Source organism: Neofelis nebulosa, chromosome 8 (assembly GCF_028018385.1).
Source record: "Neofelis nebulosa isolate mNeoNeb1 chromosome 8, mNeoNeb1.pri, whole genome shotgun sequence".
NCBI classification, from domain to species: domain Eukaryota; kingdom Metazoa; phylum Chordata; class Mammalia; order Carnivora; family Felidae; genus Neofelis; species Neofelis nebulosa.
Window position 1 is genome coordinate 87484983 of NC_080789.1, and position 25891 is coordinate 87510873.

General features: G+C 36.0%; 2 protein-coding genes across 10 annotated transcripts in view; one reads left to right on the forward strand and one right to left on the reverse strand.

The window, feature by feature from the left end:
- The window catches only part of RECQL (RecQ like helicase), a 59473-nt gene extending 57723 nt beyond the window's left edge, over positions 1-1750 (forward strand). For all 3 annotated transcript variants that reach the window (XM_058743432.1, XM_058743434.1, XM_058743433.1), the window contains 2 exons: positions 198-327; positions 919-1750. In XM_058743432.1, coding sequence (XP_058599415.1) covers positions 198-327; positions 919-1077 — 289 coding nt within the window. In that variant the 3' untranslated portion in view covers positions 1078-1750. The remainder of the gene's footprint in view (positions 1-197; positions 328-918) is intronic.
- LOC131519885 (pyridine nucleotide-disulfide oxidoreductase domain-containing protein 1-like) lies at positions 318-16301 on the reverse strand. 7 transcript variants are annotated; one of them, XR_009265846.1, is made up of 7 exons: positions 16095-16275; positions 6785-6904; positions 5915-6021; positions 5174-5220; positions 2736-2870; positions 1752-2015; positions 318-428 (listed from the first exon to the last, which is right to left on the reverse strand). XR_009265846.1 is itself a non-coding variant. In XM_058743435.1 (6 exons), the coding sequence occupies exons 3-6, from the start codon at positions 5969-5971 to the stop codon at positions 1980-1982; spliced, it is 351 nt and encodes a 116-aa protein (XP_058599418.1). In that variant the 5' UTR covers positions 5972-6021; positions 6785-6904; positions 16095-16275; the 3' UTR covers positions 1926-1979. The 7 variants fall into 7 exon arrangements, 1 of the variants encoding a protein (XP_058599418.1); XR_009265845.1 differs by having other exon boundaries at positions 1850-2015; positions 5174-5296; XR_009265847.1 differs by having other exon boundaries at positions 5910-6021.
- Positions 16302-25891: the final 9590 nt, after the last annotated feature.

Consider the following 25891-nt stretch of genomic DNA (forward strand, 5'->3'; position numbering starts at 1 on the left):
CCATATAAAATTTACCTAATAAACTTTAACTGATCATTGTATGTCAAAAAAAATACAACTTACAGAAAGTATTTTAATTTTTCACAAGTTTCATATTCCACATATTAAAATTATTGCACTTATGGTTGTTTTTATAAATTTTAGTTTTTCTGTAATTTCTTAAAAGCTTTCTAATTGTTGGCCTTTATCTTCCATAGAGAAGACTACAGTTTTACAGCTTACGCTACCATTTCATATTTGAAAATAGGACCTAAAGCTCATCTTCTAAATAATGAGGCGCATGTTATTACCATGCAAGTAAAGAAGCCCACACAGAGTTGTTTCAAGGTAACTGACTCTTTATATAATGAAAAAATACATTAAAGCTTATGGGATGCTTTAAATGGTACTGTGCTGGGTCCAGATGAACACAGGAGACAGGCAGGAATCTAGGCATGGAAGAGAGAAAACATTACCTTTGTTTTATTGTAGAAGTATTAAGTAACAATTTAAACTACTTTACCTTTTAATATAGACTAGAATTTCCAACCTTTTAGAACATGAAAAATCCATTTTAGTGTTGTCTAGTTTGTGATGCACCCTGCCCTCACAATATTGGTTGTGATCAACACTGGTTGAGAAGTCTATGTTTGTAGCAGATGTCGAAAACCAGTGACCCTTATGCATGAAATACTCTCATCTGCAAAGACATGCCATGTATCATTGTGTCTATGGATTAGGGTTTTTCTGACAGCATATCCCTTTAGGATAGGGCTCATATTTGAGTGGATATTTAAAGGTAAAAAAAAAAAAAAGAGACCACTAGACACTTAACTAAAGAGCTACTGGATATAGAAGGACCAGGGGGATTGTTAATCTGAAGAAAAAAATGGAACAGCTGAGTTTTGATCGGAATGTTTGCTTTGTTTTTGTTGGCAGACTGAATCATCTGAAACTTGTCATTCTGAAGGAGCTGATAAAAGGAGGGAAGAAAAAAATTCAGGTAACTTCCAGAAGTCTGCAAACATGCTTCAGCGATCTAAGAATACAGGGACTAAAAAAAGAAAAATTGATGATGCAGGAGATGAGTGTTTCTAAATTTTCCAAGAAAATAGTTATGCATGTGTACACCATTATTTTGTAGTTAAAAGTTTAAGACAGTTTTATTAATATTTTATACATATGGAACTTGCCTGAAGTATTGAAGACTTCAATATTTAAGATCATGAATTATATAAATTTACAGTATAAAACGAGAAAAGTAATTTTATTATTTTTTGAGAAAAATAATTTTAATGTAAAATATTTTTATCCCTTGATATACCTAATTGTATTCTTTTGATATTAATGTTATCATAAGGAATATTTATGTAGGCTTATTACAGAAAAGAGTGATTTCAGCTCATAACAGCTATACAATCAGAACATAAAAGGATATTAGCAAGTAAGATCTTGCTACCTCCTTAAAGTAAAATTGTAAGCCTCTTGAAACGACAATCCTCTCTGACATTTCACAATCAAAGAATGACTTTGGTATACCAGACCAAGTTGTCAGCTAAGTAGATAAAGTAGCTAAATCTGCTCCAAAGCAGTTTACACAGAAATGATTAACTTAAATCCTTACATTTACATAAGTGGTCAATTTGTGTTGGAAAAAAAAAAATCTGTAAATTATTTGATCTTTACCATTTTACTTCTATTTTAATACTTTCCCACTACTCTCATTATGACTTCTGTATTCTTAACTTCATTAAATCCATGTGGTCGTTTACCTTATTGTGACTTTCTTGTGTTACTTGGAACTTTATGTAATTCTTGAAATGCCTTTTTAAATCAAAATAATGTATATCAATATTTGGATCTAGCAGACCTTCTTCATATGATGAAAGATCCATATGATTTAAAATTAAGACAGCTCCCATCATTCTCCCATTCTGCATGATGACTTTGATGTGTTCTTGTCCTTTGGTACATCTCAGCATTAATTCATGATCTGAACCTCAGCCCCATGTATGGTATTTTCCTGGTAGTACAACCTATATACAGAGATAATAAAGTTATTCTAATGAGTACCAAAAAGGAAGCATAATATGCAGTTACACTGTGTTATTTTAGGATGACTAGCACAAAAATCTATTCACAAAATTTTATAGCTAAAAGTGTCATTCATTGGAGAGGGTCCCACAGAAAACATTTGAATGACATTACATTTATTGTTCAGATGACACTACCACACAATCTATATGAAAATTAAAAATATGTAGTAAATTAAATATGTAGGATCTGGACTATATATTAGAGTCATGACTTAAATATTTAATAAGGAACTGAGTTATATCTTGCATGGGCAAATTATTTAACCTCCTTAAACCTTGTGTGTATTCCTCATCATTAAATTACCAAAAAAAAAAAAAAAAAGGCAAAAAAAACCCTACCTCAGAATAATGTAAAGAGGAGTACATAATAAGTATGGCAAAGTACCTGGTTCATTCTTAAGTACAGTAGCTATCACCCTTAAAAAGTGAGACTGAATCCCAAATAAATGTAGAAATGCACTAATGGGAAACAACTCCAGAAGAGATTTTTTTCTCCCTTAAGACCAGCATTAATACCAGGTTTGATTTGCAAGAAATGAGAAAACATGTCATTTTTCTAAAATGATTAAAACCATGTAAATTCTTATTCAATGAGAAAATCAGGTAATTAGTTACAAGACTCAAAGCAGAAAAAGGTACTAATTTGCTTATCTATTTTACCTTATAGTTGAAAAATGTTACATGAGCAAAAAGTTCAAAGCTGAAGTCCATGTCAATAGAGTATCCTAAAGTAGCTGCAGCCATGCACTTGGCTGCGTACCACCCCATCTGTCTAGCCTGGGTCCACAGTCTCATCTGAAATAAAAAATGTTATGAGATATAATTTTCAATGTCCTTACTTAAAAAATGCTAGCACCTTAACCTGACAAAAATTCCTTAAAAGGGGTTCAATATTGACAGTCCTTGAGATTGGTTAGATCTAGCTAGCCAGATGACTAGTTAGATTATGTTTGCCATGGAAGCAATCACCAGTCCACACTAACCAAAACTGACTTGGCTATTTGAGAATTCTATCTAAATTACTGCCCTAAAATTAAAGGATAATACCAACTCTATATGTTTCAATAAATTCTCTATCAAAAATAACTAAAATATTTGAGGCTATACTAGGTAAGAATAACGCTAATAACCAGTCTCTTCTTGCAGAGTAAGTTTATCACACAAGAAATGACAAAGTATCACTGAAATATACGTCCCTTTTCCTAATCCTTAGATTGAGGCTTCCAATACAGTTAAACCTCAATGGTCACACAGACCGATAATACTAGCTGGTGTCTAGTCTCAGGAAATCTTACCAGATTTCAGCAACCCATGTTGGGAATTCATTTTTAATTCTTCCCTTTAAAACATCATTAATTTCTCCTCTACAGTATTTTTGTTATATTTCTACCAAGTTTTGTGAATCCCTGATAGAACACTGGCCCTGAGAGTCAGGAGATTTTATTTTTTTAAATGTGGGGCTTGAACTTACAACCCTGAGATCAAGGCCTGAGCGGAGATCAAGAGTCAGATGCTTAACTGACTAAGCCACGCAGGCACCCCGGGAGTTAAGAGATTTAAATGTCAACTTTTTTACATATTTAATTTTTATATTTTTATTTAATTAACTGAGCCTTGATTTCTTCACTTAAGACATAAATGTATCCCTTCTATTAAATGAGAATTAAATAAGCTAAGCAATTAGTTTCTTTATAACTGTGTGTGACTACTGTTCTTTCATATGCAAAAATCATACCACAGTCACAGATAGGATGTTCATTTCTGGTAGAAGTGATAATTTTTTTTTTTAAATTCAGTCTCCTGTGTAAACAAGGTAGGTGTGATGAAGTCATAGCCTCCCTATGGTAAGGGAGCAGAGTAAACAGAGCACAGTACTAGAAAATGGCTAATAGAAGTGGCTTGCAATATAACACTGCCTGGACTGTTACCAAATGTATTCTAGCCTCAAAATCCCTTCAGTTTGTGTCTTGGACTATGTAAAACAAATTATTTAGTGTACTTATTTATTGCTTCTGCAAATTAAGAGACAAGGTCTATTAGATTCACTCAAAACAAGAGACACCTGTTTATTTTTGGATATTGCCTATAGCAGAATATGACACATTAAGGATATAATTTATTCTAGAGGGTTTAAAATGTTAAAAAAAAAATCCCACAACCCCCAACTCCTAATTGAGAGTTGATGACAGATATACCATAAAAGTGACACAGAATGACTCCAGAGGAAACTGAAAACAACCTAGCACTTTAGAAACAGGCTGAAAGCACTATTATATGATTGTTAGCCCTGCTGTAGGTAAAAACACACAAAGTAATGAAGCTGCCTCTTAAAATACATCTAGTTCTTCACGACTTCATGCTCCATGGTTGATCTGAAGGAGTGATATCCCAACCTTTGGAGCTGGTCTTTTACCAACTGTTGCCTGGTTCATTTATCTGTGTCTCTACTCCCCCTGAGACAACCTCACCTATGACCACAGTCTGAGTATCTCTTCAAGGATTTCTGCTCCACTATTAGGAGGGCGGCAACACTGTGAGGGCAGGAGGAAGTCTACATCCAGTTGAATGGACGTGTTCAGCTGAGGAAGGCTGTTTACTATTGGAAATTTTTTCAATCCTAATTCCCCAGGGACAGAATAGGGTCATCAGGGTCCCATAGGATCATCATTTATCAACTTGGTTTATACCTCAGTAATTATTTATTAATCTAAAGCTGTGCTGTCCAGTCTGGCAGATGCTAAATACATGTAGCTATTTAAACTCAAGTGCTCAATAGAGATATGTAGTTAGTGACTACCTGACTGGACACTGCAAAGGTACAGAACATTTCTGTCATCGCATAAAGTTCCATTGGACAGTGCTGGTAAGTATCTGAAAATGACAAGCAAAGTAATAGCCCATAATTCTTAAACTACTGTTCCATCACTATATAATAACTTACCGAAAAGGAAAAATTCTTTGTCACAAAAAACGCTATGACAGCTTCTTACTTAAAGTAAAGAAGTTGGAAAACCAGATATTTAGATTTGCTGGTAGCAACTCCTTTACCGTCAGATGGAATCTCTGATACGAAGATGTGATCCTGGATGCTGGCTTACCTGCTGCCACACTGGGCTGGGCTGCCATGATGCAGTGCAGATGTCACCTGCAGCATAGATATCAGAGAGAGACGTGTGCATGTGATCATCCACTTTCAGGCCACCATCTTCGCCTAGATCAAACTAAACGATGTTCCTTATGAGAACACATGGGAAGAAAAGTGAAAGATGGCTTTGTCATTCTAAAGTAAAAGAACAAGTCACATTTGTACACCTTGGTATGCTGATCTTTAATGAGAAAATAAAAAATAGCTGCAAGTTTAGATAACTCAGCTCAATTTCCAGGGAATCAAAATGCTACTAAGACAGACCAACTCAAAAATTCTTAGACTTTCAACATCAAGAACACTTAGTAACCATGTGAGTACCCCACTCATAATTACAATATTCCTGTTTTGTGAGCTTCAAATGCTAAAAGGCAAAAAAGACAAGATAGTTTCTCTAAAAGAAATCACTTGTGAATCCATAGGTGTCAGTCTCTCAACCTTTAGACAAATGAACTGTGCATTATGTCCCATCAATGATGACATCTATGCTGGGATGTTAGCTGCTTAAGGACTTTAGGCAGTAAGGAATAACTGCAAATCCAAACATGAATATGACCCAAATTGTTTTCACCTTCCTTAAGTTACAGTTTTACACTAAAGCAAGGAACAGTTATTTATGCTTGGGAGTTAGAAATCTTATAAATACAGTATTTTAAAAATATTCACAGCAGGACATAAAAAAACTTCACCTTACATTGTTGCCCCAGAGAAAAGGTTCTATATTTGGAGTAACTTCTGTAGCACCAACCATGAAATTGCAGCTGTATATCTTTTCATTGGTCAATTATGTAGGCCATACCTCTAAAAACAAAAATACAAACCAAACTTTATTCTCAAATGTAATCACCACCAGCTATCTATAGCATTTCATGATAATGCATAGAAGAAAGAAAAAGGCGAGAGAGGACTTTAAAACAACACCCCTTGAGGGTCACCTGGCTGGCTCAGTCAGTAAAGCATACGGCTCTTGATCTTGGGGAGATGAGTTCGAGCCCCACGTTCACTGTAGTTTGATTAAGAAAAAAAAAGACCTAAATAATGTCTATAAGGCACATTTGCTAAAACAATTGTAATGCAATCAATATTATCTCCTTGTTTTGGGAATAATTACAAAATTGGGCATTCTAAACATTTTTCCTTCAAATTTAAGCATAGAACTTCTAACAAAGTAAATTTAAATTGATAATTACCTTATAAATTATTTAAAAATATTAATATATTATACTCCATTATTTAGGTTGCAAATCACATATTCCCAAAGTACAGTAATGAATATGTGTATAAAGAAAGTTATAACCTTCAGCTCAGTCGTTACATCTGGGATAGTGCACAATGGAAAGAACACAGAACATGAGCATGAACTAAAAAACAAAAATTATCACCCAAAACTAAAACTGAAATAGGTAGTAATAAAACACTAACTATTTTCTGGTTTATGGATCATAAAACAAACCTCTTCTATAATTTAGAACTTAACACTCTAAGTGGAATACTTTGATTCAAATATAGAAAAATCTAAGAAATATTCATGTTCCTTTTCCATGATCCAACCTCAGAATGTTACCTGAGCACTGTCTGTATCCTGGGTTCCTGATACAAAAGGATTTCCTTCATGTATCAATTTTGGTTTAGCTCCAGCACAAAAAGTTCTTACATACTGACTGCCATCTCCTGTTACAATGCACTGTAAAAACATAGAGCCATGAAGGAGAGAGGAGAAATATATTTATACGTGGGTAGAATTTCATTTTAAATAAATTCATTAAGACAAAAGCAAAAAAAAAAAAATACATTAAGGTTGCCTTTCGTGATACTCAATACTTTGTTATAGCAATTGAAAATCAAAGTAAACCGGAGAACCCATTATCCAATCCAGTGAGTCACCATCATTTTAGGTCTGTGAACCATTTTGGGAATCTGGTGAAAACTAATCTTTCTCTCTTGGAGAAAAAAGGTACACTAACACCAGATTTTGCATAAAATTTAGGTAATCTCATGATATTCAGGAAGGCATGTTGACCTCAGGTTAAAAAAATTTTTTAATTCAGCATTCTGTGGGCGCCCAGGTGGCTCAGTTGATTAAGCCGCTGACTTTGGCTTAGGTCGTGATTTCTGCGATTCTTGAGTTCATGCCCCGTGTCGGGCTCTGTGCTGACAGCTCAGCACCTGGAGCCTGCTTAGGATTCTGTGTCTCCCTTCCTCTCTGCCCGCCCCCCCATCCCCAACTTGCACTCTCTCTCTCAAAAATAAATAAATGTTAAAATTAAAGAAATAAATAAAATTTGAGCATTCTGATATTATACCTGGGGCAGGCCTTATTGAGAATTTCTGATCTCAATGGGAGTTACTAAGATCTAGTAATTCTAATCATATCATACCTTAATGTCTGCCATGGGTACAGGGGAGTAAAGTGTGGTAGAAAAGGTTACAATATGTCTTAGTATAAAAACATTGGAAGTACTAAAACAGTATTTAGATTCTTCTTAAGTACAAATAACAATCATTTTACCAGCAAACATGCTCCTTGATATTTTCATATAAGTGAAAAGTGTGTTAACCTTAAATCCTAGCATATACTGTTTTAGGGTTATTTATATTAATTTTTTATGTTTATTTATTTTGAGAAAGAGAGAGATAGAGGGCAAGCAGGGGAGGGGCAGAGAGAGAATCCCAAACAGGCTCACACTGTCGGTGCAGAGTCCGAGGCAGGGCTCGATCCCACGAACCGTAAGATCATAACCTGAGCCGAAACCAAGAGTCGGATGCTTAACTGACTAACAGGCACCCTTATATTAAATTTTAATATCATTGAGGCTAAAAATACACATTCAAGATCCACTGTTTTTGTTCTTTAATATCAAATGAAAACCTACATATAAGTAGTAGCCTTTAGAAAAGCATACATGCATACACACACACACACCCACATACAACTATGAGAGATGCCAGACTGGTGGAGTGGGAGTGGTTTACAGGTTAACATTGTGCCATGTTATAAAATATGGCAAATCATAAGATAGCACTTGATACCCACTGAGCCATTCATTATCCATTTAACTCTAGCTGCACTGCAAATACATAAGGCCAATAATTCAATACAGTATACTGCACATAGAAATTCTCTATGTCTTCCTGCAGATAATGTGGTTAGAATTTTATCTGATCAACAGTAGTTACAGACACTGACCAAATTTAAAAAATAATTTACATTTGGCTACTGTAAAAACAAACATTCTTTTCATTGGTTAATGTTAAATTTTTGCAAGTAGACACGAAGATAAAAAATCTCTAATTCATTAAAGAATATTCAGGACATTTAAATAAGAGAATACAGACATGATCTCATGTAGGACACTTCAAATGGTAATGGGTGGCACTCTGATTTATTCAAAGGTGCTAATATAACTGCCTCACAATTTATCAGCATACATTTGTGCCCACCTCAGTTTGCAAATTAAATGACATGGATGTCCTAGGCGATATGTACCACTACAAGTATTAGAAATTTATTCTGGTTTGGGATTCAGAGTTTTAATGTTTTTCTCTGAAAAGTTAGTACTTTTTATTTTTTCCTATCAAGTTATTTGTGTTTCAAATGTGTTACCTACCTGTTTTCTCCGGAGAACTCCCACATTAGAGTTGCTGTAGAGAAACAACTACAAACTCTACTACTCATCTTACCTAAGGCTCACCTGAGGATATTGTTTCTCATCTGACAACACCTTTCTTCCGACTGCCTTATTCATTCCCACATCCAATGGGTTACTGAGTCCTGCTGAGTTTATAGTAAAAATCTCACTCATATCTGGGTCATTCTTTCCAACTACACTGTCCTTGTCTTCATTCAGGTCTTCTATCATTTTGGACTATTGCAACCACCTTCTGGTTTGGTTGCTGGCCACTATCACTCACTCCACCCCACTTCATCCTCAACATTGCCATCTATCTTCCTAAAAATATATTACCATCCTTGCCTTCACATAAATTCTCTTTATTTCTCCACTGATGGTAAAATAAATTTCTTGGCATGATGTAAACAGCTCTTCACAGTCCTATTTGTTTGCCCTAGTCTGCCACTCTCCTCTCCTTATCTCCACCACAGTACCTCTGATGATGTTATTCTTCCACATGCTGCTTTTCTTTGGGTTTTTGAAACAAGCAACCTCCTTTTCCTACAATGTCCTTAGTTAAGAACTCTTAATTCACCCACCTTTTAAACCCAGTTCAAACATTTTCTCCTTCTGTGAGGTCCTCCAAAATCCCTAATATCAGAGCTTTGATAATATTTCAGTGACTGTGCTTTTCACATGTATATATAATTAATACATGTGCATGTCTATATTCCCTATGACAATGAGACCTCCCAGGCCAAGTTCACTGTAATGTTCCTGTTGTATCCCAGCACTTCTGCAGTGCCTAGAACATAGTAGACACTATATAAATGTTAATGCTAATTTGAAATGTAAAACCTAAAATGCTAAATCCAACTAATTATATAATCCCAATAAACTCTCAAAAAGTATAAGTTTTTCTAATAATGAAACCAATGTTACTAAGCTTTATATACTAGGGGCCTTAGTAATGGTGGGAGTACAGATGGGGTCAAAAGAAAGTAGGCAAAAGCTCATCAAGATTGAACAATGGTGGGGGGGATGCCTAAGTGGTTCAGTCGGTTGAGCGGCCGACTTCAACTCAGGTCATGATCTCCCAGTTCATGGGTTCCAGACCCGTGTCGGGCTCTGTGCCGACAGCGTAGAGCCTGGAGCCTGCTTTGGGTTCTGTGTCTCCCTCTCTCTCTGCCCCTCCCCCGCTCACACTCTGTCTCTCTCTCTCTCTCTCAAAAATAAATAAAACATTAAAAAAATATATTAAAAAAAGACCGAACAATGGACTGTCATTAAAAATCCTTTTTTTTTTTTTTTTTAAATGTTTGAGAGAGACAGAGAACAAATGCGGGAGGAGCACAGAGGGAGAGAGAATCCCAAGCAGGCTCCATAGTGTCAACACAGAGCTAGATGCAGGGCTGAAACCCACAAACCGTAAGATCATGACCTGAGCCAAAATCAAGAGTCCTACGTGTAACTGAGCCACCCAGGCATGCCAAGAAAAAAATCCTCTTACATGTTCCTTACTCTTCAGTTCCTTTATTCTGGATTCTATAACCTTAATGTTGGGAAAGCAATTTTCTAACATGGTTTTCTGTCGCTCTTCAACATCAAACTCCTCCAATACTTCAGAAACCCGTATTAGATCAAAAAGGTAAAAAAATGTATGTTTTTAAAAAATATTTCCTTTTAAGAATTTTAATAAAAATATTTTTATTTGTTTTTATACACTACTTACTTCATGTTCATAAAACAAGAAGGTCAGCTAATTGCACTATATGCAGTGAAAAGTAGCCAAAGTCCACATTTTAAGACTTGAATTCAAGTCAGCCAAGTCACTGCACGTTAGTTTCCTAGCCTGGAAAATGAGGGCTAACTCTACTTACTTCTGCATACTTGAACCACATAGAATAGACAAGAATAGCTTGTCTATTTCCATATCCTTATAGTTTTCTCTGTCCACTTACTAGCTAACTTTATTGTGATCTAGTCTTTGGACTCTTTCCTGCTGTCCAAAACCATTAGCATCCTCTTGGGTTCACTTTTCTTCCTATGCAGCCAAGACTCCGTTGTAGATCATTTCATGTTTTGCCCAAACTTTTACTTCCTTGCTCTCTTATCTTTAACCATTAACTACCCTAAAACTCCTAATCACAGATTGAACTACCTGCTTTCTCCAGTCCTATATTCAGTGTGTGGTGGAAGGACCACACCTTGCAGACTGGCATTTGACTTCAGCTGTCCATTAAATACTACTTGGAAGACCTACCTACTCCATGGCCCTAGCAGTTCTCAACCTTTCAGTCTCAAGACCCCTTTACACTCTTAAAATGACTGAGGACTCCAAAGAACTTTTGTCTGTGTGAGTAAAACCCAGTGATATTTGCCACATTAAAATTAAAACTAAGAAAAAATTAAAATATTTAATTCACTTAAAAGAATAATAAATCCAATACATGTTAAACAGATATAATATCCTTTTAATAAAAAATAATACTTTTTTTCCCAAAACAAATTGAGAAGAATGGCACTTTTACATTTTTGCAAGTTTATTTTTTTAATTATTTAAAAATGTTTTTATTTATTTCTGAGAGAAAGAGAGAGACAGAGGATGAACAGGGGAGGGGCAGAGAGAGAGGGAGACACAGAATCTGAAGCAGGCCCCAGGCTCTGAGCTGTCAGCACAGAGCCCGACATGGAGTTCAAACTCAAGAACTGTAGATCATGCAGACGTTTAACCGACTGAGCCACCCAGGCACCCCTGAAAATTTCTTTAATGTCTGGTCTTAGAACTGTTTCTGCATTCAAACTATTACAATATGTTAGTCTGGCTGAAGTATCTGAAGACAGTTCACCCTCACACAGATATGCAGCCTTTTCAGAGAACTGTATATTCTTCTTTGATGTTACACTAACACGTGTGGTTTCCTAAAGATTAGTTGCAATGTAGAATTTGAAACCATATCAAAGAATTTTTCATATTCTGTTCTTGTGAAAGCCATTGGTCTATCCTGAACTTTTAATGGATCTTGTAACATCACATTTGTCATCTGGACAATATTGGTTCACTAAGTTTTATAGAGATCTTCCAAATGTTAAGAAATTTCAAATCACTACATTATCAAAAAAACACATTCATTATTATCACCAACAATCTCATCAGAAAATTCTTCAAGTTTCATGAGGCTCACAGTGAAGAATATGAGTTTTCCAAAATTCTGATTTTGGCTTGAAAACTCTGATTTTGCCATTTGTTGGCTCAAATACCATCAACTGTATTCCTTATTTACTTAAACTATCTTATATGCCAGTATATACTCTGGGAAAACAAAACCATTTTAGTATTAGCTTCGAAAGAATTTAGAGGCTTAACTTACCATTTTTTTCCCATCATTTTCCTTCAGCTACAACCTTTTTCTTTTTCACTTTAAACTTCTTGAAAGAATTTTCTTAAATCATCCTCCACTTCAACTCCACCATTTTCTATTTCTCTCACTACTATACCGTTAAAACTGAGCATGTTCAACCAAAAAACTATTAGAATGAATAAATTAATTCAGTAAGTTCCAGAGAACGAAATGACATACAGAAATTGGTCTAGTTTCTATACGTTAATAACAAGCTATCAGAAAGAGAAATTAAGAAAACAATCCCATTTACAACTGCATCATACAGAATAAAATACCTAGGAATAAATTTAACCAAAGACACAAAGAGACCTGTACACTGAAAACTATAAGCCACTGATGAAAAAACCTAAGAAGATATACATAAATGGAAAGATCTATCATGCTCATGGTTTGGAAAAATTAGTATGTTAACATGTCCATACTTCCCAAAGCTATCTACAGATTCAATACAATCCCCACCAAAATACCAACAGCATTTTTCAAAGAACTGGAACAAAGAATCCTAAAATTTGTATGAAGCCACAAAAAGACCCTGAATAGTCAAAGCAATCTTGAGAAAGAACAGAGTGGGAGGTATTATGCTCCCCGATTTCAAACCATACTACCAAGCTATAGTAATCAAAACGGTATGGTCCTGGCATAAAAAAATGGACACACAGATTAATGGAATGAAACAGAGAGCCCACATATAAGCCCACACATAGATGGCCAACTAGTCTATGACAAAGGAGGTAAGAATATACAATGGAAAATTGTCTTGGGAAAACTGGACAGCTTACATGCCGAAGAATGAAACTAGACCACTATCTTACACCATATACAAAAATAAATTCAAAATGGATTAAAGACTTGAATATAAGATGTGAAACCATAACATTCCTAGAAGAAAACATAGGCAGTAAGCTCTCTGACACCAGTCTTAGCAATATTTTTTGAACCATTTTCCTCAGGTAAAGTAAAATGAAATGACATAAAACTAAAAGGCTTTTGCGGAGAGAAGGAAACCATCAACAAAACGAAAAGGTAACCTGAATGGGAGAGAATATTTGCAAATCACACATGCAATAATGGGTTAATATCCAAAATATATTTTAAAAAGTTCTACAACTGAATAAAAAAAAAAACTCAATTAAAAAAATGGGTAGATTGAACATTTTTTCCAAAAACATACACATGGCCAACACATGTCGACACATGAAAACATGCTCAACATCACTAATCATCAGGGAAATGCAAATCAAAACCACAATGAGATACCACCTCACACCTGTCAGATTGGCTGTAATTAGAAAGATAAGAAGTCACAAGTGTTGGTGAGGATGTGGAGAAAAGGGAACCACTGTACAGTCATGGTGGAAATATAAACTGGTGTAGCCACTATGGAAAACACTATGGAGTTTCCTCAAAAAATTAAAAATAGAACTACCATATGATCCAGGAATTCCACTTCTGGGTATTTATCCAAAGAGAACAAAAACACCAATTCAAAGAGATATACGCACTGCTATGTTCACTGCAGCAGTATTTACAATAGCCAAGGTAGGTGAGAAACCTAAGTGTTCACTGATAGACGAATGGATAAAGAAGATGTGGCATATGTATATAAATATTCAATGAAATACTATTCAGTCATAAGATAAATGAAATCCTTACATTTGTGACAACATGAATGGACCCAGAGGGTATTATGTCAAGAGAAATAAGTCAGAGAAAGACAAATACCATATGATTTCAATATCTGTGGAATCTAAAAACAAACAACAGACTCAAAGATACAGGAAACAAACAAACTCTGGTTACCAGAGTGGGAAGGGGTTGGGGGGTAGGGGGTGGGAGTGGCCAAAACAAAAATTAAGAAGAACTAACTTCCAGTTATAAAATAAATAAGTCATAAGGATGCAATACACAGCACAGGGAATATAGTCAATAATAGTATAATAACTTTGTATAGTGATAGAGGGTAACTATGCCTATTGAGGTGATCACTTCATAATGCATAAAAATATCCAATCACTACAATGTACACCTCAGTAAGAGAATATTGTATGTCAATATTCAATAAAGAAAAAAACCCTGAGGGGGTGCCTGGGTGGCTCAGCTGGTTAAGCATCTGACTTCAGCGCAGGTTATGATCTCATGGTTTGTGAGTTAGAGCCCCGTGTCAGGCTCTGTGCTGACAGCTCAGAGCTTGGAGCCTGCTTCAGATTCTGTGTGTTCCCCTCTCTCCGCTCCTCCTCTGTTTGTACTCTGTCTCTCTCTCTCTCAAAAATAAATAAATATTAAAAAAGAAAAAAAAAAACAAAACAAAACCCTGAGCATCTTCCATTCACCTATACATCCTTAAAACCCACCAGATTCTTTTTTAATATCATCTTATTTGAACTTTCTATAATACTTGATAATATTACCACTCTCTCCATCTTTCTTTTCTGTATATATTCTGCAATTTATTTACCTACTTTCTCTTTTCATTGCTACATCTAGCTCTCAAACCTTTTTTTTAAAGTAATCCTGCCACTCAACATGGTGCTCAACCTCAGGACCTTGAGATCAAGAGTCGCATACTCCACAGAATGAGCCAGCCAGACACCCCTCAAACTTCTTTGTACTACTAAAACCACCTTTCAACTGGCCTTCCAGTCTCATTTTAACCCCTCCCCCAAGAGCATTGTAACTAATGATCTTTCAAAATGTATTTGATCACATTAGGCCACTGCTCAAAATCATCTCATTACTCATCAGTTCTTGTTACATTTTCATCAAGGCTTATAAGACCCTTCATGTTCTGGTCTCTGCCAACCTTCCCAGCTTCATCTCTGATCACCTCCCAAGCACCATGTTCTTTAAGCTTTGCTGCTCTCAGTACTGCCATGCTTTCCACCTAAGATTATATCCTCACCTCCCTTTGAACCATCTAATTCTTCTTGTCCACCTGGTGAACTTTTACTCATTTTCTACACTGAGACAAAAGGATACCTCCCCCCTAATTCATGCCCTACCAACTCCACTGATATCCTTAAGCTGGCAAACACATTGATGAAATGATTTATTTACATGTCTCTTCCACTAGCCTGTGAATCCCTAAAAAGGAAATACAAGGCTCTGTTTATAATTGACTAACCAGCCCTTAGTACAGTACCTGGATAACAGGTGTTTACTTTGTGAAAAAACGGAAAATAGACACCTAGGATTTAAAGTGTGAAAACAACTCTCGAATTTCCTGCACTACTTCTGTGACTTCAATGATTGCTTATGTTTACTTTATATCCACAAAATAGTCCTTTTTGGAATGTATACATGTATATATTTGGTCTGATTATTCACTATAATCAGAAAACTATTCCCCAGCTGCATCTATTCCCTTGTTGGTTGTTTTATAAAACATTACTGGAGATGAAACCTCTTCTATCTTGGAAATTCAAAGTATAGGAAACAACATGAGTTTATCAATTATTTACGATAAACTAAGGCTCTGGCATCTACCTGGAAGCTGAACTCAATCAGCTAATTAAGAAAGGAGGCTGAATGTTCTGACCAAGTACTTAATCAGTTTTAAACCCTCTTGTCTGCTCAGGTTAACTATCACCACAGTCTGGTTCACTCAGCTTTGGGGTCCCCCCAACAACTTGTCCCCACTTCTCCCTGAGCCTAAGGCGAACCTTGCGAGGTACTAAGAATTTCGCTCAAGGGCCACTACGCAGTCTCTAATAACTGAGAAGAAGAAGGAGTGCAGGGGGCGGGAGAAAAGGCAGCGGCTATAGAGGAATCTGGAACGAGGACTTGGGGAGAGGCGGGAGGATGCCTTGATCGCCACCACCTGAGCCGGGGAAGAGGCGGAACTGTCTGCGGGTCAGCTTACCTGCTTAGCACCGGTGACACCCGCGATGCCACCTCCAACCACCACAAATTTCCCCGCCTCGAGAGACGGTGTCCTGCCTCCATGAGGTCAGACTCCTAGTGGTTTACTGACCGCGGGTTGCCCAGGCCGGATAATTTGTACTCACAGGGCTGGAGCAAAGCTGGGCGGCTACTTCCGGTGCCTGTGCCTTAACGTGAAACTCTGAGCTACGGGTACCCAGTAGCTCACACTTAATTCCTTGCGTATCCGCTTCCGGCTGCGATTCGGAAGTGCAGAGACATCTCTGATTCCGGGGTTTCATTTTACTGTTACTACTCCTGACTGTGGTTTCTCCACGTTGATTTGATAAAGAGAAGAAGAAGGGGAAGGGGAAAAAGAACTTAAAACAAAGCAAAGAAGACGGGTCGCCAAGAGAAGCTTGGCAAATTGTCTAAACACAAACCAGAGTTCTCACAGGACAGAGCACTCTCAGAATAAATGAACTGCCCTGAAGTTTTCACTATTCATTCCTGCGAGAAATTTGGCATAGGGACAGCTCTTAAACTCTTAATGACGTAGGCAGTATCATCCTTCCCTACATTTCGCCTAGCAATCCAAGGTTGTGTATTTTGGAAGCATATTATTCATGACATATTAAAGCAAAGCAATACTAGTGAATTGCTCTCAGAAGTTATTTCCGTTTACAGTTTTGACCTTGGCTAAAATTTCCAGTACTATAGTGAGTTGCTCGCCATTTTGTCAAAATAAATTAACGTTCCTCCCAATTTTCCAGTAAATAGCATGTGTGAAGTCTGAATTAAATATTCCCAATCTTAATTTTACTGCTAGCACCTTTCTGTGGTATTCATTTGTTTTGAGAAGTGGCTAATTTTTTAAAAAAAATATTTTTTTTACCATATGCACATTATTAGAGTATTCACTATTTTCATTATTTACTCTTGCGTTTGCTATCTCATATAATATTTTCCCTTGGGTTGTATTATAATATTAAGAGGGTACAATTTCTCTAGCTCACTCTAAAACTGGTAATTAGAACCCCCGTTTGATTCTTTGAACTCTGGAAATAACCATTCTATATAAACAGGAAAACCTACCATGTAATTACTGATATTTACTGATAACCTAACAATTACTGTGCTTTGATTTAATAAACTTAATAGTAGGCAGTTCAATAATGATTCTAATTCCCACTACTAGCTTAGACAACCAAACAAAATATTTATAGGAGGAACTAGTTATTTTAAGCCATTGCAATCCAGTCTTGTTTACTTCTGTAGCTTCTTATTTTCACATAATCTCACTCACACTGTGCTCTAACTAGATTGAACTATGCTGGCAGCACCCAGGATATGGTATGTTCTTTCGGTTGTTTTTTTTAATTTTCAAACGTTCGCTTGCTTGCTTATTTATTTATTTATTTATTTAATTTTTGAGAGAGACAGAAAGAATCTTAAGCAGGCTTCACACTGAGCATGGGCTTGTAGGGCTCACTCCCAAGACCATGGGATTGTGACACCAGCAGAAATCAAGAGATGGACGCTCAGCTGACTGGGCCACCCAGGTGCCCCTGGTTTGTTCTTTCTTATCTGAGCATTTGCACATAACATTTTCTGTGATGCTCTTCCTCCAACTAATTTTCCCTCGCTAAATCCTCACTGACCTTTGGTTTCAAGAAGCCATCACCTTCCCTAAGAATCTTTATTGAATATCCTTAAGACTGAGCTAGGTGTCCTCTCTATATTTTCCAATAGCACCTTGTCATTCGCTGAATTTAGATTCATATCACCTTATTTTAAAACTACCTACTACCTCTCCTGACTCCCATGCGCCACCCACATAAACTCCTTAATCTCAGGGATTATTAGTCTCCCTTTGTATCCTCAATTTTTAATTAGTAATGAGTGCTTAATATAAATGTCCTGAATGAACATGTAATTAGGTGGAGCATGGGACTGCCTGGAAGTTCCCTCAAGACCTTTCATTCATTTTCCAAGGTAAAGGTCTTCCTGTATATTATGAAAGCTACTCCCCCTTTAGGATGGGCAAAGAGAAGAATAGACTGGAACTCAAGTTCCCAGAGGAAATGGAGAAAGGCCACTGGGATGAAATTATTGTTTAATTATTTTGATGTTTAACTTTTTCCATTTTGATGTGTAAGGCAACATTTTAACATCAGCTACATTGAAGATAAGAGAAATTCAGGTTGTTTTCTAATAAATAAATAGAATATTTCCCACAGCTGGTTATTATACTAAGGGAAAAGTAAGGAACAACACTTTATATTTATACTTTTTGTTTATTGAAACCCCTTGTAATTCCTATAACACAAGTGAAGGTATAAAGAAGCGTATTTTCCTGAAAATGAAAAAAAAAGACTAAATTATGGCATCAAATAGATGTGGCTAATTCATTTTAGTTGATATAAAATATTGACATTATAATTAGGTTGTATTAAGGGGTGCCTGGGTGGCTCAGTCGGTTAAGCGTCCGACTTTGGCTCAGGTCCTGATCTCACAGTTTGTGAGTTTGAGACCCGCGTGGGGCTCTGTGTTGACAGCTCAGAGCCTGGAGACTGCTTTGGATTCTGTGTCTCGTTCTCTCTCTGCCCCTACCCTGCTTGTGCTCTGTCTCTCAAAAAATAAATAAACGTAAAAAAAATTTTTTTAGCATTAGATTGTATCAAATAATTTTATGTATTTTAGAAAGAAAAAAATTATGTTGTATACAAGACAGATTTATATGAAAGTTTAAGTAAATTTATCCTTTTTAGTCTGGAAAATACTTTCAAGTTTACATGAAACTTTGGAATTCCAGCTGTCAAAATGATCTTTGATCAAATCATGCTTGGTAGCAACAATGATTCACATTGATCATGCCGACTCAAACATATCAAGATAAAAGTGAAAAGAAATTGGCATTTCATCATTAGAAAATGGGAGACACAAATTTAACTGATTTCTGGTTAGGTTTTGGTGAGGTCATTTATTGTATGGGTCACATTTTGAAGAACAATGTTTTAAAAAACATTTTGTATAACATGAAGTTTGTTATTGTGGCTGTGAAACTGCATTCACAGAGGGAAAAGATTTTCCTCAGAAAGATGAGGCATTTATTTAAAGATACACATCAGCTGGCTGTGCAATGATTCATTTTTTGACATCTTTGAAGTAATCTAATGTCTTACTGGTTACAGAATAGTTACAGCATCTGGTGTTGGTGGAGAATTGGGCAACCATGATTTCCTCCTTTCTTTTCCCCCAGCTATCTGCCCCAGGAACCTACACTATCCTTTTTTTTTTAAATAGGAATGTTAATGTTAATGCCAATTATCAGAAAACCATGACTTATGGAATCAAAATGTAATGATCTTCCTCACATTAAAAAGGTAATTTTGAAATGTGTCAAAATATTATACAAACCTAACAATATTGTAAAACGTAAATAAATCCTTTACCAGTATTCATATTTCCCTTTTACATCTCTAGATCCTTTTGTTCTCTGTCCCATGATGACCCATTTCTTTCACCTGTCCCTAAATGTACTCATTTCTCAAAACCCTATTCTCTGTGAAGTTCTCTTGTCTTTCTATACTGTCTTTTTAACACATCTGCTCCTTGTTGCCTATTGAATATCCATTACTCCCTTCTTCTTTACGAACAAATTCCCAATTTTGTAAATTGACAGTGTGCTACCTAAAAATAGCTGTCTTTCCATACCCTTTTGCTGCTGAGGTGGCCATGTGACACATCCTGGCCATTAAGTAAGTGGAAGTGAGCCAGAGATTCAGGAAACCTTTGTTCTCCTGATACAGGTACTGCTAGTTCCTCCTTTTCTCTTTCTCCTTTTTCCTGTCCAGAATGTGGATGTGAGATTAGGGGTAAAGACACCATCTTGTGACCATGAGATCAGAAATATGAAGATAAATATATATTTTCTAATGATGTAAGGGGAGAGATGGAAAAACCCTCCTCTTAAGGCTAAATTGAGCCCCTTTCAAAACTCTGGATTGCCTGTCTCCAGCCCTCTTGTTGCTTAAGACAAATAAATCTATATACTTAAGCCACTATTAGTTTTCTGTGCTTATTGCTGAACATATTTCTAACCTAGATCTCTTTTATTTTATTACCTAAGGGCAGAAACATTTGATTCACTCCTGTTATATCTTACAGCTATATTTATTCCTATTGCTCATCTCTGACTAACTTTCTATGTGGTATTTGAAAGAATACAAAACTGAAGGTAGTATTTTATATTGTTTTCAAAGTCAAATAAATTGCTTTTATAGTTCAAAGGAGTTCAATGATTTATTGTGGTATTTCTCACTGTGATTTATCTGCAACATTTTGCTGTAGGCATGATGTGATTTATACTTTGGGGACCCTCCTGACAATTTGATTTTCTTATACTATTCCTGGCCGCACTGATGCCAATTCATGTTAACCGTTCCTGCAAATCCAGTCCAAATTAATCTTTTTGTAAATTTACCTTGTGAGGGGCTGTGTCATATTTTATCACACACAGATTTCAGTTTACTACGTTTTCTACACTGAGGTTGCTTAGCAATGAACAAGAAGTAGGATACCGTACAGACTAACGTATAATTAACACCTATATGTATCCATATGTATGTACACATCTGGATCTATATCTGCATGTCTATATTTATGTCTAACTCTGATTGAGATATCAAATAGGTACATAAATACAACTCTTTCCAGGGCAATGGCTTTATCCCCCCCTCCCAAATATCATGGATCCTATTAAATAATTTAATGTAGTGAATTTCTAGGTCTGAATATATTTCTTTAGTTTCATAAAAGTTTGTATTAATCATAATTAGCTATATATGCTCAATAAGCTCAGTAACATTTACTTCCATAATGAAGAACATAATGAAGTGAATTAAGAGAAGTACATTTAGGTTACACAAATGGAAATAAGCATGATCATTCTGATGTCATTTAAAAGTTTAAAAATAATTACACTTTCACTGATTTATTAATTTAACAAATATTTACTGAGCATTTGTTATAAGCCAGACACAGTTCTTGGCACCTGGGTGATAACTGTGAATAAAACAAACAAAAATTTCTGTCTTACCAGTGAAAGACAGATAGTAAAATAAATAAAATATACAGAGCTGTATGTTTAAAAGTGTTAAATTTATGGAAAACACTTTGAACAAGAAAAGTGGGATGAATAATACATGTAGAGGTATGCTGTTTACAATTTTAATCAAAGTGAAAAGGGAGGTCTCATTGAAAAGATGGCACTTGAGCTAAGACATGAAGGGAGTGAAAGATCTATATGAATGTCTGGGAGAAAAAGATTATAGGTGATAGGGCAAGGACAAGGTAGTGGGCAGTAAGTCAAAGCCCCCTAAATGGGAACATATCTGGCATGAACAAGGCAATGCCAGCAGGCCAATCTGGCTGGAGCAGAGCCCCAAGGGGGAAATAATAAGATATGAGGTGAGAAAGGATCAGGGAAGCGATGGACAGATTAAGTAGAGCTTTGTAGGCCATGAGAGAACTTTGGAATTTATTTAATGAAATGTAGAGTCATTGCAGGGCTTCGAACATAAGAGTGACCTGCTCTGAAGGCAAGGCTAAGAGCAGAGACAAAATGCAGCAGGTGAGAGGAGATGGTGCCTTGCATCAGGAAGAAGTATTTGGATTCTAGATATATTTTGATGAAAGAATCAACAGGATTTGGGGAGGTTGACCATATACTTTTATATTATACTAAACATTTCTAAAATAGAAAAGGGATGATGCTATTAAGTATTCCACCAAGACAAGAGACATAAACCAGAACTGTCGTGGAGAAAACTGGACATAAAATCATTACAGATATTAGTGACCTTGAAAGAGCTTTTTTCCCCCTCCCATTGCAGAACAATTTCTGCTCTTCTTTCTTTTCAATCCCACCCCAGTCAGGCTTTGCCCCATCATCCACAATAAGTGATCCATTTTGCAATTGTTTGTCCTGGCTCAGAAAAATGTCCTCTGGGCAAAATCAGCATTGAATGCCGGGAGAGATATGCTGGAAGAGAAAGAGAAGCAAGTATTGCTCCAGGAATAGTTCTTGCTTAAATAGAAGAACAAGAGATGGGGAAATCTGCATGTAGAACAAGGGTACATATGTGTGTATGTATGTATGTACATATGTATTTTGAGGGAGAGAAGGGGCAAAGGGAAGATCAATTCTGTTTTGTGCATGTTAACTTTAATATGTCCACTAGAGATCCATTAGAGATGTTGAGTAGACATATATCTGAAGTTTAGTAGTAATACCCAGGCTGGATACATCTGTTTGGGAATGGTCCACCTGTGGGGAATGTTTATAAGCCAGTGAACTAGGCAATATCCCTAAGGAAGTAAATATAGATGAAATAGAGAAGAAGACCAAGGACTGAGTCATGAGGTATTCCAGTGTTAGAAGATCATGCAGAAGAGGGGGGTCCTTCAGAGGAGACATAAATAAATCACCCATAAGATAGGAGGAAAACCAGGAAATATGGTGTCCTGGAGGCCAAGTGAAAAGAGTTTCCAAAAGAAAAGAATCATAGACTTTGTCAAATGCCACTGATAAGTCAAATAAGAGAAGACGGGAAGATGTCCGTTAGATTTAGTGATGGAAAGGTCGTCGGTAGGTTGACCATATAAGTTATTCAAAATTGGCTTTTCTAAAACCAAAAGGGAGGGTGGATATAACTATGATGCTAAGACAATAAGAGCAAGTCAGAACTGACCTGGGTAAGACTGGACATAAGTTAATCCTAGTCATTAGTGACCCCTTTACAGAAATACTACTTCTTTTTTCCTTTTCTCTCTTTTAAAAAAAATTTTTTTTAATGTTTATTTATTTTTGAGACAGAGAGAGACAGAGCATGAATGGGGGAGGGTCAGAGAGAGAGGGAGACACAGAATCTGAAACAGGCTCCAGGCTATGAGCAGTCAGCACAGAGCCCGATGCGGGGCTCAAACTCACGGACAGTGAGATCGTGACTTGAGCTGAAGTCGGATGCTTAACCAACTGAGCCACCCAGGCGCCCCTCTTTTTCTCTCTTTTTTTAAAAAATGTTTTTATTTATTTTTGAGACAGAGAATGAGCAGGGGAGGGGCAGAGAGAGGGAGACACAGAATCTGAAGCAGTCTCCAGGCTCTGAGCTGTCAGCACAGAGCCTAACGCGGGGCTCAAACTCACAGACTGTGAGATCATGACCTGAGCTGAAGTCAGACGCTTAACTGACTGAGCCACCCAGGTGCCCCTCACCTTTTCTCTTAAATTTGACCAAGTCAGACTTTTGCACCCACATTTTATAGAAATTGATTAGTTTTGCAATTGTTTATCTTAGGTAAAAAACAAATGTGTTCTGGACAAAAGCAGCATTGAATGATTGAATGCTAGGATTACATCATATTGTATTTTCTGCTAGATTTTGATTTTAGTGGATAAATTTACTTCAATGTGTAAGTTGATCTGATTTACCTAGGTCAGGAGTCAGCAAACGTTCCTTGTAAAGGTCAAGATAAAAAATATTTTGGCTTTGCAGGACATATGGTCTCTCTCATGACTACTTAACTCTCTCATTAAAGCAGCAAAGCGGTTATAGAAAATATATAAACAAATTAGCCTGACTGACTTCCCATATAACTTTATTTATGGACACTGAAAATCATATAAAATTTTCATACTTTAAAAATATTAAGCATTTTATATTGCAATAATGGAAGATCACATGTAGTATTAGGAAATACTACAGAAAAATCTATGTTCCCTTTACCCAGTTTTCCCCAATGGTAACTTCTTGAAAAACTATAATACAATGTCACGACCATACAGAACATTTCCATCACCACAGGATTGTTCATACTTCCTTTTTATAGCCACACCCACTTCTCTGCCACCCTCATGATGCTTTAACTCCTAATAACCACTAATTTGTTCTCTACTTCCATAATTTCATTATTTAAAGAACTTTATAAAAATGGAATAAGACAATAAGTAACCTTTTAGGATTGGCTTTTTTTTCACTCAGCATAATTCTCTGGAGGTTCATCTAGCTTGTTGCATTTACCAATAGTTAAATGTTCTAAGTGGAACCCCCCTTACCTCTTTAAATCTTTATATATGACTGTTCTATATTCTGTGCCTGAAATTTCCAGTATCTGTGGCTCTCAGTAGTCTGATTCTGTTTATTTCTCTGACTCTCACTCAAAGGTATCTGTCTTTCCACTGTGTGTGGAGCTAATTATTTTATCTTAATCATGAAACTAAATTGAGGAACATTTTTCTGCAGGTAGGATTTCTTCTGCTTCTGTGGGCACCCGGGGGCACTGCTGACTTGGAACCTTTCTCTAGAGTTTTGGCTCAATGACGGAGACTCATGTTTAGTTTCCCTCTGTTGCTTGTGGACTATGGTATAGCATCCCAATACTAGTATTGCTCTTGTCTTCATCCTTAGGGCAACCCAGGTGTAGGTTGGGAATGGATAGGGTCATAAAGTTTACCATTCTTATACACCTCCTCTACCTGTATAGACCCATGGCATGTTGAAAAAATTATGTTTTCTTTCCAGAAGCTGGAAGTGTTCTTGAAAAGATATTGTGCAGTGGTACAGTCTCTAAGTGCTCTAATCTGATATAATAATGGAAGCAAAGCTCAACATTCTATTTCTATAAGTTTATTGATTATCCTTACATTTCAATACATATGTACATACTTTTCTGAAATGTATGTTTTTTCACCACCCTCCCAAACAATTCAGGAAATTTACCATGGTTTAACTTCTCTTTGATATGCACCAATTCCTATCTTATTCATAGTTTTGGTCATTGAGCAAGTATACTAGTTCACATAGTTTTTATTTTTATATTTTGTTTTAAAATTTTTAATAAGTTATTTTTATAAGTATCAAAATTACACATGTATAAATGTCAAGTTTTACAAAACTTGCAACAAAAATATAGCACGTGTTAATTTTTCCCATTTCCAAATACCCCTTATTAAAGAAAACTATTTTTAATATTTTTCACTGTTTTTTTTTGTTTTTTTCTGGTAATTGGCTTTTTTTTTTTTTAAACTAAGTAACTGGCTTTATGGTTGTTACCTACTTCTCCCTATGGAAGATGTAACTCTCTTAAATAACTCATTATACATATATCTATACATATAATACTACTTTTGATAGCATCCCAATACAATTATAATTTTGATTAAATATGTATTCAATGCTTATATAGTTAAAACTATATAAATATTGGTCATAGCTGCTATTACACTAAGACTACATTTCTTCTCCTGTACAAACTTTTTGTTTTCCCTGGGGTTAATAATTGCTTTGCTTTTTTATTTGCTTAGTTTTCTTGGTTCCAATCACTTACTTTCTTCCCAAACTGTCCAAAAAATTAAAATATGACAGGAATATAGAAAATTAATATATTGGGTAACTGCTATGTGCTATTTACTTCTCTTTTGGAGTTAACATTCTAGATCAGTAAGTTCAAACACTTAATATTCCAACTCAATAACTTCAAACCCGTTAGTAATGTATTGGGTTTCATTTTTCCTTAGAATTCTCTTTCTTTGAGTCCTTTATTCCCCTGACCCAGTTGAACTGAATTAATAACAAACTTAGTAAAAGGAAAAAAATTGAAATAATGAATTAAGAAGGTAGAAGCAGGTCCAAATATATTAGTAATTAAAAAAAATACAATTAGACTAAACTCACCAGTTAAAAGATACAGATTGATAAATAGGGAAAATAAAGGGGTGTCTGAGTGGCTCAGTTG